The sequence below is a fragment of the Diplotaxodon limnothrissa genome, linkage group LG10 (genome assembly GCF_057381915.1).
Source record: "Diplotaxodon limnothrissa isolate DT_005_m linkage group LG10, D_limnothrissa_male_GT1.1, whole genome shotgun sequence".
Taxonomy (NCBI): domain Eukaryota; kingdom Metazoa; phylum Chordata; class Actinopteri; order Cichliformes; family Cichlidae; genus Diplotaxodon; species Diplotaxodon limnothrissa.
In genome coordinates, this window is record NC_140605.1 from 838408 (window position 1) to 858636 (window position 20229).

Genomic DNA, 20229 nt, shown 5'->3' on the forward strand with positions numbered 1-20229 from the left:
TGGACAGTTAATATGTTTTATGTCATTAGTTTCATCGACACGTCTGTTCATTATTAAAACACCTTGGTACAATATGACATAATTCAACTGGATCACACACTGCAGCCTCGAAAGTACACAAAGATTTAAACCAGAGAGCAGAATGTTAAACAGCCTGTGCCATATTATTAAATACAGCAAGTACCAAATGTGTTTCTACAATACTGTCTGCATCGTTACTGTGAATTCCATCCGTTTAGATTAGCCAGTGTGTAAAGCAGAGCATGAAAGGAATTAAAATGAACTGTTTGATTAAACGGAGGACTTTGAGTATCTGTCACTTTTATGGTTGGTGTAGGCGAGCAGCAACTGTTGTGTTCACACACTTCCATACATTCATCATCGTCTGCATTACAATACAAACTGCAAACATTAGTGAAGCATGTCTGAGTGATTCACTCTAATATTCTCCTCGTGTAAGAGAAAAACACAGCTGGCAAAAAGTAAGCCACAAAACATTCCCGTCCACAACGTTCATACTCGTGTGCCTCGTTAGCAAATCCACTACCTTGGTAACATTTGAAGAGAGCTCTGTGCTGCTGAGACGGTCAGTAAATCTGGTCCCAGTGTCCTCCAGATGCACAGTGAAACTAACCAGCAGTGTTCAGGCTGTTAATGCTCCACAGGTAAGAGTTCTGTTTGAGTAAAGAAGGCCTGTCGTTTAATTTTGTTCTTGTAAATGAATCCAGGGTTTGTATACTAAACTTGTGAAACTGCCTCTGCATGTGTGAGCGCTCTGTGTCCCATGGTGCTTCTCCAATGAACCTTGGCGCTGTTTTGTGATCTCAGGTTTGTTATTTTAATCAATTAGGTCATCAGAACTGCTCTCTACTATTTAAAACATATATCAACACTTTGAAAACAGACTCCTACTCCAATCAGTGACGTTATCAGATGACTGTTATGGGGATTAAAAATCTCTAAAAAACAAAGCAGATCTGGTGATTTGGCACACAGAGCAATGAAAGAAACATTTTAAGTCAAGTGAGTTTTTTTATTGAGTGCAGTCTCAGTGCTTAATGTCAGATGTTGTTTAAATGTATGCAGTTTAAAGTTGATACATTAAAGGTTACTGTCCCATATCTCACAAGAAGGATGATAAATAATAACAGACACATGGACATTTATTTAGTTTGCAAAAGGGAAATTCATTTGCTTGGTTTTATTGATTATTTTTGGTATGTGTGCAATTGATGATCACCGAAGTGCAGAACACTGTAAAAGTTTATTCAGGGCCCCAAAGTGTCGACCAGGTATCGCAGGCTTCACAGTTTCAGGTTTCGAGGTTGATCTGCACAAACAGAAATCTGACTCCAGACGATCACAGACCGAGAGCGTACCTGCCTGATGCAAAGATCCGAAGACGACTGAACATTTATTCCAACATTGAGCAGACGGCTCATTGTGACTACGAAGGGCCACACAGGAAGGTGGAGAGACCGGACGACTCACATTTAAAGAATTTACTTCTGGGTCACTGAGCTTCAGTAAACTAAATGAAGTATCCTTCCACAGGAGTAAAATCACACTGTTGCCTTTCATGTTAGCTAGGTAGTATAATAATAATTGTATAGTGCTTCTCAAATCCCGTATCGATATTAAAAGATTAAGATGGAGATAAACTAAGAATGTTCAAAAATATCAAATCTATACTAAAATATATTTATAAATATAACCTTATGATATAAATGAGCCTTTAACAATGAGCTGAGGCAGATCAGTCCTCAGAGCAAACGCTCAGTGGCTTCTGTCTTTAAGCTTGACGTATGAAAAGCTAGCACATTACTGCCCGAGGACCTGAGGCTGCACATTGGTTGGTTCAGGAACAACAGCTCGTGTCAGTAAAGATTTGAACAGTAAAATCTCAACGTTAGTTCTCAAACTAATGGGCAGCCAGTGCAGAGCCATTAAGACTCTGCTTGGTTTTCTTGGTTCATGTAAAAAGCCTGAAGTTAATTTCTGATACGTGAAAGTTGAAATACCATGACTGAGAACCTTCACAGACTAAAACTCAATATTCAACTCAAGTCAAGTCAATTTTACAATATAAAGCACATTACAAACCAACAAGCGCCGACCAAAGTGTTGTACAATTTGGACAATATCAAAAGAAAGACATTATTTAGACAGGTTTAACAGCCTGGAAATAAACTAGGTTTTTAAATGAGTTTTAAAAAGATCTGCCTATTCCACAGTTTCAGCTCAGCTACTGCAAAAGTCTGGTCTCCTCTATGTCTGGTATTGATCGAATGCTGCTGTTTATGTTTGTACAGGTTGAGATTCGAGTCAAATATCACACCAGGTCTCTGACAGCTGATTTTATATAAACCGATAAAGGATGAGACGAGAGGATCACGATGGTCTGAACACAAGATCAGTTTTGTATTTTAATGTCAAAACATCTCCAGTGGAGCACAGGTCAGACGGGACAGCGATAACAGAATCCAGAGCTGTTTTGGATTTCATTTCAAAAGTTTAGAAAGTTAAGACATTCTACACTACATGCTGTGGTTTTATTTGCAGTGGGATGAGCAGGAGGTGGGTCTGGGTTCAACCTGCGGCCCTTTGTCACACGTTTCTTTCCCTCCACTTTCCTGTCAGTCTTCACCGTACCCATCCAATGAAGTCAGAGAAAGGCCAAAATAATCATTAAAAACACAAAAGATACAGCACTACAGGATTTCAAAAAAGAATTCAGTGTTATACAGAAAGAGCTCTGGAGCTCTGAATCAAAGTGCTAACCGGATCATAAATGAAGCCGTTAAAACCATCGAGTTAATACTGAAGCCCTGCATAAAGTCCAAGTAAATGGCCTGTATTTGTGTAGCGCTTTTCTAGTCCCTAAGGACCCCAAAGCGCTTTACACAACCTGTCATCCACACATTCACACACTGGTGATGGCAGCTACAATGTAGCCACAGCCACCCTGGGGCGCACTGACAGAGGCGAGGCTGCCGGACACTGGCGCCACCGGGCCCTCTGACCACCACCAGTAGGCAACGGGTGAAGTGTCTTGCACAAGGACACAACGACCGAGACTGTCCAAGCCGGGGCTCGAACCAGCAACCTTCCGATTACAAGGCGAACTCCCAACTCTTGAGCCACGATCGCCCCAAGTTTACACATAGTCATGTTGTTTTAAATGAAATGACACATAGTTCACAGACAGGCTCATCTTTTTCTATGATGTGATTTGAGCTGATCTTAAAAATAAAGTCATTTAAAATATGAGTCTTGCTGACTGATGTCAGGCTGCCATCTACTGGAGTGGAAGAGTTTGCACAAGTCGTGTCTGGGGAGGAGGGCCCGTATTTCACTGGTAGATTGGATTTAGAAAACATAAACACATTACATCCTCCAATGTGTTTGTGTTTCATTTAGGTGTGTATACCATCAGCATAGCACAGGTGGAAAGTGTCAGAACCAGAGCGCTCAAAGACAAAGAAGAAGAAAAGACATGATGGGTAATCACAAAGATTCACATTGCAAGGAAAACCCGTTACACCATAAGCAAGTTGAGCCTGTGACATTTTCCAACTATTTACTACTTCATTGTTCAGTGTGGGTGGCTGCTCTGTGACTGTCAGCCAGTCTCTTCTTTCTGATGATGCGAGGGATCTGAACTGAGTTTCTTTAAAGGAAAATATATTTGTGTATTTAAAGCACACGTACACACTGCAGTGGCTACACAGCCATAATATCACATCCACTACAGACAAAGTTACAAAGTCAAATGCGATCAGATTGACACCTCAGTGTCAACTATAGATGTTCAATTTGTGTAACTGGGATTCCTGTGATTAGAGCTACTTTGTAACTGTGAAATATCTCATATTAAATGATAAATGGAAGGTTTTCTACTCTACCTGACTCAAACAGCTTTAAACTACTGGGCTCATTATCCTATTCATACACACTTTCAGTGCTCTCTGTCTGTACTCTGATGGATGCACCGGAGAGCAGCTTGGGTTTCTCCCAGGAATATTTGTCATGCAGACTGCAGCAGACAGGAATCAAACCACCAGCCGTCACATTTTTATTTCATTTAGTTTAGTGAGTTCATGTTCTTACTAACTTGGAGTAACTGTGGCCTCATAAAGTATTCTCATTCTAAACTATGACACGTATACAGAGCTAATGAGAGGGGGAAACATTTTTAACATACTGAAAAAAACCAATCATTAAAAGTATAGGGCTTTAGAGCGTGATGTCACAGGAGGGGGCGTGACCGCCGAGGCGCCATTTTAGCAGGCCAAACAAAGGGCTAAAGGAGCGAAAGCATCAGCAATGGTTCGCCCTTGTTGTGTTGTCAGTTGTTAGATCACACGATTGGGAAGAGAACAAGCTGGAAAATTTTAACCGAGACCAGTAACACAGAGCTCTGTCTGACCATGTTAATCACAGTGTTTTAAGTATGAACAAGTCTTCTCTCTGGACAGGCTGGAGATCTGCTGTACTTTCCTCGGGGAACCATCCATCAAGCCAGAACCCCGGCAGGAGTGAACTGCTCCATCCACTTAACTCTCAGCACCTACCAGAGAATGTAAGCTTCTTCTTCTTCCCCTTTTTACCCCAAGCCCTAAAAGGCTGATAGTAGCAGATAAAAATTTTGCGAATGTGCTAACTGGAGACCGAGGTAGTTTCAGATTGATACCATAGGTCAGGGGTCTCGAACTGCAGGCTTCGAGGGCCGGTGTCCTGCAGGTTTTAGATCTCACCCTGGGTCAACACACCAGAATCACATGATGAGTTCATTACCAGGCCTCTGGAGACTACAAGACATGTTGAGGAGGTCATTTAGCCATTTAAATCAGCTGTGATGGATCAAGGACACGTTTAAAACCTGCAGGACACCGGCCCTCGAGGCCTGGAGTTCGAGACCCTGCTGTAGGAGCATCTACTAACTCAGAAGAGTTCAAATTCCATGGCGTTGACCACATTGATATGAAAGTCTGCAGAGACTCTCACTCGGAGGGAGTCTAGGCTGAGCCCTATGAAAGTAATGCATTGAGTTGGCGTCAATGTGCTCTTTTCCATGAGCGGGGCCACTGCTGCCTCGGTGCATTTCACAAACACCCTTGGGCTCAGTGAGAGACCAAAAGGCAGGACTACACACTCGTATGCTATCCCCTGGAAAGCAAATCTCAGATACTTTCAGTGTGGGGGATATATGGGGATGTGGAAATAAGCATCCCTCAGGTCGATTGATGTGAACGAGTCGCCCGCTCGTACAAACCGTAGCAGCGAGGCGTGTGTCAACATCCTGAACTTGTATGTCCTTAAATGCCGGTTCAGGGCACGGAGATCCAGAATGGCTCTCATCCCCCTCCCCCCTTTCTTTGGCACAAGGAAATACCTTGAATAAAATCCACTGTGCATTTCCTCGGGAGGGACAACTCTTATAGCTCCTTTGTCTCTCAAGGTGGAAATTTCCTCCAGGAGAAAACTGGCGGACTCGCCCGGAGCACGAGAGTAAATGAATTCTTTGAATTGTGGTGGAGCGACACTGAATTGCAGCCTGTAGCCCTTTTTCAATGTCCTCAGCACCCATGCTGACTGAGTGCAGGTGGCCCAGCTCTTCATGTGGAGAGACAGAGGGCTCACTGGCCACTCCACCGAAGATGGCGTTTTGGCGCCCCCTTGTGGTCGCAGCGCGAACCACACGCCATTTTGGCGTCCCGTCACCTCTGTCACAGGCGAGCGAGGTGACGGGCTCATCTGCGTCATCACAGCCATGGAAACGCGAGTCTCCACGGGCTGCGTTATGGCAGACGGTGCTCTGTTTTTCAACATTTTTTTTCATGTGTTTTGCAACACTCGACAGCGCCCTCGGCAAACTGCCTGGATGCGCGTGTCGGGGCTTTTTAATACAGAATGCACGAAATAAGTGCCCGTGAAACAACACTGTGAACTTTAGCAGAGTGAAGCTGACCCCCCACCCACTTGAAACGTAAAGGCAAATAGGCGGAGCGGTTAGTGCTACGTTTGTGCAGATTTGTGCAGGTAAAATTAGCGTTTGTGCTGCTTCTGTTTTAAAGATATTAATGAAAATGGAAAGGTCAACCAGCCCCCCCACATCACCCAAATCCAACAAAAGTGGTATCAAACGTTTGTGCTGGTTTGTGCTGCTATCATTTTAAAGATATTAATAACAATTTCTAGAGGTCATCAGAGGTCAACCAGCCCCCCCACATTAATTAAATCAAACAAAATGGGTGTCAATCAACTGTGCTACGTTTGTGCTGGTTTGTGCTGCTAAAATTTTCGTTTGTGCTGCTTCTGTTTTAAAGATATTAATGAAAATGTAAAGGTCAAAAGGTCAACCAGCCCCCCCACATTACCCAAATCCAACAAAAGTGGTATCAAACGTTTGTGCTACGTTTGTGCTGGTTTGTGCTGCAGAAATTTTTGTTTGTGCCGTTATTATTTTAAAGATATTAACAAAAATTTCTAGAGGTCAACCAGCCACCCCATATTAATGGAATCAAACAAAATTGATGTCAAACGTTTGTGCTGGTTTGTGCTGCAAAAATGTTTGTTTGTGCTGCTAACATTTTAAAATGTTTAATAAAATAACGTCTTGATGCGTGCTTAATCATCCAGGTAAGTAAATCCCAAAAGGTTGATTCTGTTCATCTGGACATTTTCAGTTGGAGAAACGTTTCGTCACTCATCCAGGTGACTTCTTCAGTCTCAGCTGACTGCAGGTTTCCCCAACCATATAAACAGTACATTTGCATAGTGAAGGAAACTAGCGCCACTGAATGAACAATGTGCCGGGGGGTTAATTCCATGATTGTTAGTATGCAAATTCTTATGACCATTGATCAATGACAACTAATCAAAGCCTATTGATCAATGGCCATGAGTACCATTCACAGAAAGTGGGGAATGGCTACAATCACAGCATTGTAGGATGGCGAAAGATGTACCCTTGGGCCCCCCTTCTCGATCCAGAGATGGTCAGCATCCTGACAGCCCGATGGACGAAGCTGTCTCTCAGTCTGCTGGTTCTGCCCCGGAGGCTCTTCAGTATCCTTCCTGATGGCAGCAAACTGAAGACGCTGTTGAAGGGATGAGTGGAGTCACCTGTAATGGAGACGACCTTCCAGATGAGGCAGGTGCAGTAGATCTCCTGGGGAGGGAGGCAAGAGAGGTCCCCACAATGCTCTCGGCTGCTCTCACTACCCGTTGTCATTTTTTCCTGCAGAACCCAATGCAGGAGTCATACCACACAGTGATGCAGCTGGTGAGGATACTCTCAACTGTGCCTCTGTAAAAGGTGCTCATAATGGGGGTTGAATCTCTTGTGCTTCTCAGTTTGCAGAGGAAGTAGAGTCACTGTTGGTCTTCTCCACATTCAGGGACAGGTTGTTGTTGCTGTACCACTCTGGCAGATGGTTAACTTCACCCCTGTAGTAGATCTCGTCGTGGGTCAGCAGAGTGAAGAGAAGGGGGCTCAACACACATCCTTGGGGAGCCCCCGTATTCAGTGTTCTTGGGCTGGAGGTGTTGCTGTTGACCCGTACTGTCTGCTGTCTTCCTGTCAAGAAATCTAGCAGCCCGTTATACAGCAAGGTGCTGATCCCCAGCAGATCCAGTTTGTGAATGAGTTGCTGGGGAATGATGGTGTTGAATGCTGAACTGAAGTCTATGAACAGCACTCTGACATATGAGTCTCTAGTGTTCAGATGTGTGAGGGCTGAGTGAGGGGCAGTTGAAATTCCATCATCGGCTGAGCGTTTTGACCGGTATGCGAACTGAAATGGATCCAGGTTGGGGGAAAGCGATAATTTGATTTGATGCATGACTAACCGTTCAAAGCACTTAACTTAATAATGATGGAGGTGAGTTTGACAGGACGGTAGTCCTTAAAGCAGGAGATAGATGACTTCTTGGGTTCAGTAATGATGGTGGAGGGATCTCCACACACTGTCTGGGGATTGTGTCACCACGGTCTGTAGAGTGGGCTTGTAGTCTGTGATGGTTTGTATTCCTTGCCACTGCCTCCAAGTATCTCTGCTGTCGCTGAAGCTTTGCTGTAGCTGATGCCACGTGACAGGTTTGCCCTTGCTGTTCTTAGACTCACCTAATTCCCGGCTCTGAAGGCTGCATTTTTCAACTTTAGGAGCATTTAAACCTGACCTGTGAGCCATGGTTTCTGATTGGCCCAGACAGTGATAGTCCTGGTCTCTGTGACATCATCGATGCATTTTGGGATGTAGGCAGTGACAGTTTCTGTATATTCCTGAAAGTCTGTGGTGTTGTCGTGTGTGGCGGCCTGTGGTGGAAAAGCAGTGCCTCTGAGGACCCTTCTGGCCACACCTGTACTTGCTTACGAACTGGTTTGGTGACTTTGAGCAGGGGCCTGTGGGAACCCACGGCACACCTAGATTTCTGCCTGTACTGACCCTTATGCAAAATAGGTGGAATTAAGACAGTTCCAAAAGCAAACACAACTGATCAGTGCTGAGAGTGGTCCTGTTGCTGAGGTTGGGATGATCCTGTAATCTCTTATGAACGACCTCCAACGCTTCTATGACTGGGATGCAAGTGAAGACAGATGTAACATCTCTCTCTCACTGTACATGTACTGTTTATAAAATTAGGGAAACATAACCTGCACAAACAAAATAATTTGCAGGACAAATGTTTGACATCAATTTTGTTCGATTTGAAGAAGGTAGGGGGGGCAACTTCACTCACGGGTGTTTATAAGGTTGGGGAAACCTACAGTCAGCTGAGACTGAAGAAGTCACTTGGATGAGTGACGAAACGTTTCTCCAACTGAAAATGTCCAGATGAACAGAATCAACCTTTTGGGATTTACTTACCTGGATGATTAAGCACGCATCAAGACGTTATTTTATTAAACATTTTAAAATGTTAGCAGCACAAACAAACATTTTTGCAGCACAAACCAGCACAAACGTTTGACATCCATTTTGTTTGATTCCATTAATATGGGGGGGCTGGTTGACCTCTAGAAATTTTTGTTAATATCTTTAAAATAATAACGGCACAAACAAAAATTTCTGCAGCACAAACCAGCACAAACGTAGCACAAACGTTTGATACCACTTTTGTTGGATTTGGGTAATGTGGGGGGGCTGGTTGACCTTTTGACCTTTACATTTTCATTAATATCTTTAAAACAGAAGCAGCACAAACGAAAATTTTAGCAGCACAAACCAGCACAAACGTAGCACTAAAAAAGTAGACCATTTTGGCCCGTTTTGGAGCAGTCTGGGGGGATGGTGACCTTTGAATGACCTATAAAATAAAGTTTAATATCTCGGAAACCGTAGCAGCACAAACGCTAATTTTACCTGCACAAATCTGCACAAACGTAGCACTAACCGCTCCTCCTATTTGCCTTTACGTTTCAAGTGGGTGGGGGGTCAGCTTCACTCTGCTGTGAACTTTGGCTCTCTTTCCCTCTGGCGGGTCCGGTGACAGGAACGCCGGCCCGAGTTAAGCACTCTGTGTGGAACATGTCCCGTTGAACTTGCTCTGGAACGGAGCTGGGAGGCGGCAGGGTGGCCCATGAAGGGGGAAACTGGGTTCAGACTCCTATAAACTACTAACCTATACTTTCACTGCTCATCGTCATATAGGAATGTTGAGTCATATTGCAGAAACAGTCTTTTTTCTTGAAAGGAAGATTGATCCACTGTAATGTAAGGTTGGTCCAGGACATCTCCGAACTGAAGACAGTCACTCCTCTTCTCCACTCCAATAAAACCTTTAATTCAGTGGAGCATCATTTTATGTTGACGGTACCTGAATTTTCTTTGTGGAAATAAATTCAGGTGACTATCCAAAGGCACCTCTCCCCCTATTTAATACACACACACATACATATATATGGAAGAGAGAGAGAGAAAATGAATTACACAGAGAAAATGTAGGACGCCATTAAGTCTGTCCCATCTCTCTGTATGTTTTCATACTGGTCACTTAATTTAAAAACGTGTAATGAAAGTCAGCGGTTATTTCAGTAACTCTTATCTCTGCTTCCTGTGGGCAAACCTGCTGTTCTAGGCTCCAGGACCTCACCTGCTCAGGTCTTCCCATCTGTGAATATCACCCTGTTGTCTTGTCCCACAGCAAATTCAATTAATGACCCTGGAAACACATGAATTTGAAAATAATCAAACGTTTTTTAACAATCCCCAATAGGAATAGAAATGAAATAAAAAAAAACATTTGGCAATAAAAATGTAAATCAAGTTCAAAATAACAAGTTTCCAGAGTCCATGGTGACGTCACTAATGGACTGCAGCTGTGATGTCACGGAGGGAAAGCTCCGTTTTACAGTCTGTATTTCACTTGATTCCGTGTCTGTGAAATGCTTTTACACCCTAAACGTGTTCACAGAGCGACGCTGGTGACCGTCAACAACAACTTTCAAGGCCGTGACTTGTTTCCGATGCTGGGGGAGAGCTCCCGGTGTCCCGGTACAGCAGCCGAACACGTCTGCGTGTTTTCTGTGAGTGGGTTTGTTGAGCCTCCGCTGAATGACTGATGGTGCCGGCTTTCTCCAGCGCATGCGTGTCGCTGGTCCCGACAGCGAGCAACGTCCTGCTCCTGTTTTCCTCTCGGACCATCTGACACGTGTAAAACGCTAAAGTCCCCGTTTGTGTCTCACTACATGTCCCGTGTTCTGACGCTGGTGTGAGTTTCCAGTCGGACATAATTTGGAAAACACTTGTGAAGTCACACGTGTGGCTGACCGGGGTCGTCATCGAGCTCGAGTGGAGGTGTGTTGGGAGGTGAGTGAGTGCGTGGGGTTGTTGGATGTGGTGATGTGGAACATAAAGCCGTCGCTTTGCTATGGCTGTGATGGAGCTGTCACGGCGTCTTCGTGATCCGAGCACCGCTTTATGACCGAGCACCTTCACCGGTGCTCCGTCAGCCCATCCTGATCCGGGACCATCCCAAACACCGTTCGGGTAGAAAACTCTGTTCGCAGCGATGCTTGCGGTGTGGGCTGTGCTGTGTGTACAAGCTTGTATGGACTGAATCTGAACGTTACGAGCTTCTGTGGGTGCTATTACTCCTTCTGACCAGAGGTGTCGCTGTGTGAGCGGTGAAAGAGGCGGGAGAAGCTAAGAGTTTGTCTGCTCCACACAGCTGATCCACAGACTGGCTCAGTGGGATGATCAAGTGTTCCCAGTTTGCTCCAGCAGACTTTGGCCAGTTTAAGTAAGACACAGCTCAACAGCGCTCACCGTGCAAGAAAAGGAATTTGATATAGGAATGATCAGATAATGAATTCAGTAACCTTCAATGTGTTGCTTTAACTCTAATAATATTCTCTGGACTTGTGTGCAGACTGAAAAGATGCCAAAGAAAAGCAAAACTCCGAGTGTGAAGAGACGGATCGCTGACCAAGAGCAGCCCGCTGTCAAACGAAGCAAAGAGGAGCAGAGCGACACTTCACCCCTTTGCTTCCAGAGCCCAGCCACACTGTTCGAGAGCCTCATCCAGCCGATGGGGACAGATCGGTTCTTCTCAGAGTATTGGGAGAAGAAGCCTCTTCATCTGCAGAGGTCTGATCCTGGCACAGCCTCGTACTACCAGTCCCTGTTTCAGCTGTGTGACCTGCAGAGCCTGTGTTCTCAGGGTCTCGAGTACTACAGGGACATCAACGTCGTTCGCTGCGTCAACGGCAAGAAAAAGCTTCTGAACAAGGAAGGCCGAGTGAAGCACAGTGTTCTCAATAAGATCATGAGCCAGAACAAAGCCACCGTCCAGTACCACCAGCCGCAGAGGTTCAAGGTGAGTGTCATGGCTTTGCTGCCTTTGGACCAGTTTGCATTCATGGTTCATCCACCTGTTTCCTTTTTGTGTATGCAGTGTGTTTGGTGCGCTGCCGATACATGGCCAGCTGTGATGAGCAGTTGTTGTCTGCACAGCTGTGTTGGCGCCCTCGCCTCTGGACCACACACATCACCAGTACATGAAACTGAAGACGTTTCTATGGCCGAGCATTGTTCACAAACCCGTGTCTGGATGTTCCATGTACACATTTCTCTCAGACCATCTCATTTCCTTTTCACCAAACAATTTCATTTCTTGCCGAGCACCTTTGTTTCTTCTTTTCAACATCCACCACCTCATGTTAGACTAAACCAGTAGCACTGCATCCTGGTCTCCCATGAGGCCTCACGGGTGGGGGCTCAGTCAGGCTCGGCTCACTGTTAGTCTCTGCAGCCTGTTTGCTGCTGTGCTCAGTCGTGTTTCGTGTGATATCTGTGTTTCTCCATCCATCCTGACCACCTGATCTGATGTGTTGTTGAATGTAGTGGGGGATTTGTCTCCCACTGAGTTTCTGCCCTGTGCTCATTGATCTTCCCTCCTCCTCCTCATCTGTGTCTCTGTGGGGATTTTCCTCTTACTGTCCTTTGAAGAGTAGCTCTGCCGGGCTCGTCCCAGTTGTGGATTGTGACGTCCTTCCGGAGTTCCTTTTTCCAGTCTAACCCCTCGGATTGTGCGATGTGCATTCCTTTTCACGTCACTGTTTACTTGTGTCCACGTGGGTGTCAAAGATGGGAACTGTGTGCTGCTGTGTGTGGATATTGTGTCTTATTTCTGCTTTAATGTCACCCTGGACATGTCTGCACCCACTCCCAGCACATCTAGTTGAATTGCAGTTTCCTTGCTGAGTATTGGCTCTCCTGTTGCTTGATGCAGTGAAGTCAGCTGGCATTACAGATCTACTTCACCAACGGTACATGTCACTGTGTTTGATCTCTCATTACAAACGTATAGTTTGGCTCTGATTCTGTTTGCACACATCTCACTGTTGCTTTCCACTGTATTCTCTACATGATCGTCCTGAGGCACGCCTGTTCCTTAGCAAAATGACCCCCACGTTTATCTGTTTTCTCTTTCCCATCTTCACAGTGTTTGCTTGTATTAAAGTTCCCCTCCATCGCTGCCATCTGCAGCTTTACTCGTTCACACTGTTCCTTGATCTCTGAAGTTCAAACCAGTGTCACGTTGGCTTCTTGCAGCAACTTTCCCTTCACATAGTCGAACATGTGTCACCGAGGCATCCACCTCCTCGGTCAGCTTTCCGTCTGTGGTCAGCCGCCTCGTCGCCCTGCAGTCCAGCACGACACGCTCGGCGTAGCAGTCAAACTTCAGCAAAGGCTTGTTGTCATATTCCTCGATGAGCCTGTGCTTATAAGATTTAACTCCGGCTCGGCGCTGTCACATGTATGCGACACAGCTTTTGTTCAGATTAAAGTCTTCACTCCAATCAGCCTGAACTGTTTAATTCAACACCCACTGTGAACATAGGCCAGATTTCAAAGATCATGACACTGTCCAAGTACCTGTGGAGCTAACACTGTGCATGTGGAGGCCGCTCTCAGCAGGTCTTCTGTGTGTTGTCAGGATGAGCTGTGGAGGATTCAGGAGAAGCTGGAGTGCTTCTTTGGGGCTCTGGTGGGCTCGAACATCTATATCACCCCAGAGGAGTCGCAGGGCCTTCCACCTCATTATGATGATGTAGAGGTACAACAATAACTGTGGATGATGTGAGTAATGTGCGGTCCAGCATACGTGTTGCTAATCTCCATGGTGCTCTGTGCACAGGTGTTTATCTTGCAGCTGCAGGGACAGAAACATTGGCGTCTTTATAATCCTACTGTTCCACTGGCAGCTGAATACAGCGTGCAGTCAGAGGACAGTATTGGCATCCCAACTCATGATATTATACTGAAGGTACAGCACTTTATATCAGCTAAAGCAAGTATGATCTGATTCTGCAGTACATCTTCTGTTCAAGGTTTAATGTTCATTTTTATTCAAACGTATGATCATCTTTGGGAATGTCTTTGTAGGAATGGGCAGGGGTGCAGAAGTCCCTGGAGGAGCAGTAGTAATGGTTCCTTAAACATTTCTCCCACAGAGGCGGAAAAGAAAAGGAGCTCAAATCAGACGTGCTTGACTCTGTTGTCTTTGTTAAATCCAGAATCAAGGTTGAAATCCTTTGTCTCGCACATGGTCTCAAATAATCAGACCCAGTCGTATCTTACAGACCTCATAGCGTGGTATTGCTTCAAGTAGAATGGGAGGCAGAGCCTTCAGTTTTCAGGCCCCTCTTCTGTGGAACCAGCTCCCAGTTTGGATTCAGGAGACAGACACTATCTCTACTTTCAAGATTAGGCTTCAAACTTTCCTTTTAATAAAACATGTAGTTAGAGCTGGATCAGTGACCCTGAATCCTCCTTCAGCTACACTGCCACATGAGAACAAAGGGCTGGGTTTGAATTAGGAATTTCATGTGAATTTTACTGATGGGTCAGTGTAGCACAGACCTACTGCTGGAAGGCCAAGATAATTCTACTACAACAGCAAGACGCAAGTCACTAAGTAAGAAACAGAACCCTCTCATAGGATGTGTCCCTATAAAACACTACAGCCCCCCCACCAACAGGCTGGGGAGGTGGTCCGAGACAAAGGAATGTCTTTGATCCTGCTGCTTGAACTAAGACTTACAAATTTAAGTAACACAATGACAACATGTAACAATTTGACTCAACATTTACAAGGATGGGTCACATTCCAAGTATTGCCTCATTGTGTGAGGACTACTTGTGGCTGATGTCACTATGAGGTCATACAGTTATTATGAAACAAAGATACTTTTTGAAGTTTTTACACAGAACAAAGATTTTTGATTTGAATTCTTAAACTAAGTTTGAACAGTCATGTCATTGCTTTATTATGTGAGACATAATTGAACTTATTCTGTGTTTATATGTACAAAACCTTTAACCGAGACCAGTAACACAGAGCTCTGTCTGACCATGTTAATCACAGTGTTTTAAGTATGAACAAGTCTTCTCTCTGGACAGGCTGGAGATCTGCTGTACTTTCCTCGGGGAACCATCCATCAAGCCAGAACCCCGGCAGGAGTGAACTGCTCCATCCACTTAACTCTCAGCACCTACCAGAGAATGTAAGCTTCTTCTTCTTCCCCTTTTTACCCCAAGCCCTAAAAGGCTGATAGTAGCAGATAAAAATTTTGCGAATGTGCTAACTGGAGACCGAGGTAGTTTCAGATTGATACCATAGGTCAGGGGTCTCGAACTGCAGGCTTCGAGGGCCGGTGTCCTGCAGGTTTTAGATCTCACCCTGGGTCAACACACCAGAATCACATGATGAGTTCATTACCAGGCCTCTGGAGAACTTCAAGACATGTTGAGGAGGTCATTTAGCCATTTAAATCAGCTGTGATGGATCAAGGACACGTTTAAAACCTGCAGGACACCGGCCCTCGAGGCCTGCAGTTCGAGACCCTGCTGTAGGAGCATCTACTAACTCAGAAGAGTTCAAATTCCATGGCGTTGACCTGAGAGGTTACACTTAATGAAAATCTCATGAATCCAGTGACTTGACAACAAGGCGATGTAGAATTTTGAAAGTGATTTGTTTGTTTGTTTGTTTGTTTTTACAAAGTATCAACTTTCATAAAAAAAAAAGATTCTGTTGAAATCGCACTTCCTTTTCCTTTATTGGCATGTCAGGGAGTAAGTGTGCAGTAAAACTACTGCCCACTGATCCGGCACACAGACTCGTACTCGACTCAGTAGAACAGACGTCTGCTCAGCAGAGTAAAGTCAGGGTACATCATCAGGTTTTCAGCCAATAAGAAACAGAAGAACTGGTCCTGTTCAAAGCTCCAAACACTGATAACAGATGGGTTTGATGATGATTGTTTCTGTCGTGCTCAAACAAAACTGGTGTGTGAATGAGATCCAGAAGAGTTCTCTGTTGCTAATCAGTCCCACACTGTCTCACTGTCCCCGCCTGCTGTCAGGTCATGGGGAGATTTGCTGTTGGACGTATTTCCCAGCTTACTGTGTGGCCGCAGCAGGAGGGAAGTCAGCCTCAGAGAGGGGATGGCCAGAAGACTCTTACTGGTAATCACGACAGTATGAACACCATCTCTGTATTCCCATGACATATTATTCCAAACTGATCCTGACAGATGCTTTTTCTGTCTGTGACTGCACGCTGAAGAATCTATGGCAGTATATGAGATGGTTTCATAGTACCAGTCAGGAGTTTGGACACAGCTTCTCATTTAATGGTTTGTCTTTAGTTTCATGACTGTTTACATCGTAGAGTCTCACTGAAGGCATCCAAACTATGAATGAACACATGTGGAATCATGCAGTAAACAAAAAGTGTGAAGTAGCGGTCAAAGCCAGCCTTTGCTTTGCTCACTCTTTCATTCTCTCCATGAGCTTCATGAGGTCGTCTCCTGAAGTGGTTTCCAACAGTCTAGAAGGAGTTCCCAGAGATGCTGAGCACCTGTTGGTCCTTTTGCCTTCACTCTGCGCTCCATCTCATCCCAAACCATCTCCACGGGGTTTAGGTCAGGTGACTGTGGAGGCCAGGCCATCAGGTGCAGCACTCCATCACTCTCCTTCTGGGTCAAACAGCCCTCACACAGCCTGGAGGTGTGTTTGGGCTCATTGTCCTGTCCTGTGGCTGCAGGATGCTGTGGTAGCCATGCTGGGTCAGTCTGCCTTCAGTTTTGAATAAATCCCCAACAGCGTCACCAGCAAAGCCCCCCACACCATCATCACACCTCCTCCATGCTTCACAGTGGGAACCATGCACGTAGAGACCATACGTTCACCTTTTTAGCAATTTTATGCACTGACTGACCTTCAGTTCTTAAAGTAATGAGGGACTGTTTCTAACAGTTGTCAAACAGGCCTGTCAGCTGTGCACCAACCTGACACAAACAACAGATGGTCCCAACGTCATTAAGAAGGCAAGAAACTCCACAGATGAACCCTGACAGGCTCACTGTGAGGTGAAACCATGTCAGGTGACTACATCATGAAGCTCACTGAGAGAAGGCCGAGGGTTTGCAGCGCTGTCAACAAAGCAAAGGGCGTCTACTGTCAGGAATCTGAAATATCCATCCATCCATCCATCCATTCGCTACCGCTTATCCTTTTCAGGGTCGCGGGGGGCGCTGGAGAATCTGAAATATATGTAGAGTTATTTATACATTTTCTCTTTGCTACATAATTCCACCCGTCATGCTTATTATATTAATGTCTTCAGTTTGTATCAGTTTGAAGAAGTAAAAATAAAGAGAAAGCATTAAATGAGAATCTCTGTCCAAACGTTTGACAGGTAGTGTGTGTAACATCTGCAATGTGCTGTTTTTAATTGACTCATAATTACTTAAAGCTGTTCTGTGATCTTTTTCCCTGAAACTGGAGCAATGTTGAGGTAAACGGGTCCTCATAATGCACTGCTTTCATAGTTTTTAGAAGATTTATCTTCTAAGAATGAATATAAAACGAAAATAGCTTCAGAAGAGAGCGAGGTCTGTATTTGTGCCTCTGTCATTACAGCTCAACTTCTAATGCTTTCTGAATTATGTAAAATATGAATGAGATGCATTCACAGTCACATGCATGTCTGTGTGTAGAGCAGCAGTGCAGGCCTGCACACCAACCAGCGGCTGGCCGCCAGCCTCAGAGCTCTGGCTGACGAGATGGAAACTGGGGCGCAGGACCTGGGCTTCACTCACATGAAGAGAGACTTCATCATGAACAGACTGCCTCCTTACTGCCAGCAGCAGCTGTCTTCACCATGTATGTCATGGATGCATTCAGATCGATTTTTCAGTGATGTACATTTGTGCATATAAACATATGGTGTGTGTCACAGCTGGAAAGAGTCCTGCCTTGGAGGATACAGTGATTCTGACCTTTAAAGACCACGTGGTAATAACAGTGGAGCCCCGCCCACAGAGCACAGTGAGTCCTTTAAGGCTGTAAGTACAGAAATGTGCAGCCCTGTTGGGGTTCTGTGCGTGCGCTCTAACAGTGTGCTCTGAACTGTGTGTGTTTCAGGACGACGCCACAGAGCTGGTAGTATTTGTCTTGCATTCTTTGAAGAACCAGAGAGAAGGTCACATGATGGGCGACAGCTGTGATGACCAGGAAGAACGCAGCATCTCCACGGTAATGCCATACCTCGCTGATGGTCCTTTCATATTCATAACACATGTTCAACAGTGTTCTGCTGCAGAGGTGCAGAAATCCACCGCCACAGATATTTATCCTCTGTGACGAAACCTCGAACAGCCACGAAACAGTTAGTGTGACCCGCGAAAACCGAAACATTTGTCCATGTTTGGTTTAAAACGAGTGTTTTTAAGGGTTTTTATCCTCAACTGTAAAAGCTGGTCGGGTGCTGTCACTCGGATCAGGCAGTGTAGGAGGTTCACACTGACACACAGGTGCTGCTGCTGAAGAACTGGACTAGTTCAAGTCTGTGACCTCAACATAAAGGTCAGAGGTCATGTTCTCTGAAAGTCTTGTTAATGCCATAACTGGAGAACAAGCTGACGTAAGATTTTGACCCGATAGGTGTGTGTACTGGGAGGCTGAGGGTTAGCACTGGCAGCTTTATTTATACAGCACCAGTTCACAGCAGTTATCTCAAGGTGCTTTACATTCCAAGGTAAAGACCCCAGACTGTGAGGCTGAGCGTCACATGCTGAAAATATCCACCAATCAATACCAGTGAGATGTGCAGCTGTGTTATATCATCAGGTATTTGAAGAAGGACCTGGGTTTACCTTCTGATTGGACATGGACAGTGAGACAATGAAGCGCACTATATGGATGTGTGTTGAACATGTGTGTTGAAAAAGGTCTCCACCCCAACCATATGTCTGTGTCTGCAGGGCTTGCAGTTTCCCCTGTCCTACCTCCAGGCCCTGCGGCAGCTCCAGCTGGCAGAGCAGCTGGTTGTTGCCCAGCTTCAGCTGCCCACACAGGAGGACAAACTCAACCTGGCCCTTGCTCTGTGGAGTGAGAACCTGCTGCGTGTCCTGTAGTTCACCTGCAGTCAGCTACTGATGTACACCTGATTGTTATCAAAACGTCGTATTTGTCTTTGACCTCTTTTCCTGAATAAAGCTGGTATTTAAAGATTGACCTTTACAAAGTTTTGACAGTTACTGCTTGAGTTCAAATGTCTTCTTGTATAATGAGGATTAACAGGAACGTCACTGGGAAAACCTGCATGGCTCTGTGTGCCTGTGCAGTAACAGTAGTAATAGCTGCTGTGTTGTAGCCTCTCACTGCTGTAACCATAGACTAGACTTGTAAAATCGACGGGCTCATCTAGTTTGTTTTTAATGTAATTATTGGTTTCTGTTATTAGTTTGAGTGTGTCAGTAATACAGCAGTGCCAGGAAAACACAACGGGTCATTCCTGCGACGACGTGCATACAAAAACAAACGGCGCCTAATCGATGCACAAACACAATCCGCCATCACAGTCAGGAGACCTGACCCCAAGCAGGAGACGGGGAGGCGGCCCACACGGAGCGGTCGCCATCATCATGATCTAATGTGACATATATGCATGATTGTGTCATTTGTATAAAATATTATAAGCTGTTTATGCAAAGCTTCATTAAGAATGGTGCAACCGTACAAGACGAGATGCTACAGTCATGATGAATGTAGATGTTGGCCAGTTCATGGAAACACTGATACCAGAGACCGAGGCCAATCTTCACAGACAGGTTCATAACATTTTTAGGATTTCACCTCTGAACATCACAATAGTGGTTTTTCAATGAAGATGTGATTTAAGAGCAGATTTTCAGCTTGGTTTCACAAGTATTAAGTAACTATTTAATTACCATTTCCACTGCCATCTCTTTACAGCTCTCCATTTTCAGAGGCTCAAATGTAATTGGGCAAATGCCATGTCCTTCCTTGAGATGCTGCTAGACCTGTACTGCAGCACCTGTGACCTGCTGGTTACAGAGGGATTGAATAGGACGGCTGAATCTGCAGCACATGAAAGGAGGAGGCGACTTGAGACACAGCAGTAGGGCTCACAACTGTTTGACTTGGAGCATGTCACAGGCATAAATGCAGAGGACTGCATCAGGATCAAATGTTTTCCAAATCGAGCATGCATATCATCGTTAAGATTTCAGTGCTGAATAAGGCATGGCTGCTTTTGACCGAGGACAAAGGAGGAGGCTGGGGCCAGGAGACCAGAGGAAGGAGGGATGGGCTGAAACCGGCCAACAGTAAGACCGACAGCCGCAGTTCTAAAAACAGACGATTAACTCTCCGAATTTATTTCAAAATGTTTTATGTTAATGAAACA

The 20229-nt window shown here is 45.1% G+C and overlaps 1 protein-coding gene across 2 annotated transcripts; it reads left to right on the plus strand.

Moving 5' to 3' along the window:
• Positions 1–10763: 10763 nt before the first annotated feature.
• riox2 (ribosomal oxygenase 2) lies at positions 10764–19014 on the plus strand. Of its 2 annotated transcripts, none has more exons than XM_085364224.1 (10): positions 10764–10814; positions 11377–11823; positions 13447–13566; positions 13648–13776; positions 14913–15016; positions 15878–15980; positions 17516–17681; positions 17758–17846; positions 17943–18053; positions 18782–19014. In XM_085364224.1, the coding sequence occupies exons 2-10, from the start codon at positions 11386–11388 to the stop codon at positions 18932–18934; spliced, it is 1413 nt and encodes a 470-aa protein (XP_085220350.1). In that variant the 5' UTR covers positions 10764–10814; positions 11377–11385; the 3' UTR covers positions 18935–19014. The 2 variants fall into 2 exon arrangements, with proteins under 2 accessions (XP_085220350.1, XP_085220351.1); XM_085364225.1 differs by lacking the exon at positions 10764–10814 and adding an exon at positions 10825–11247.
• Positions 19015–20229: the final 1215 nt, after the last annotated feature.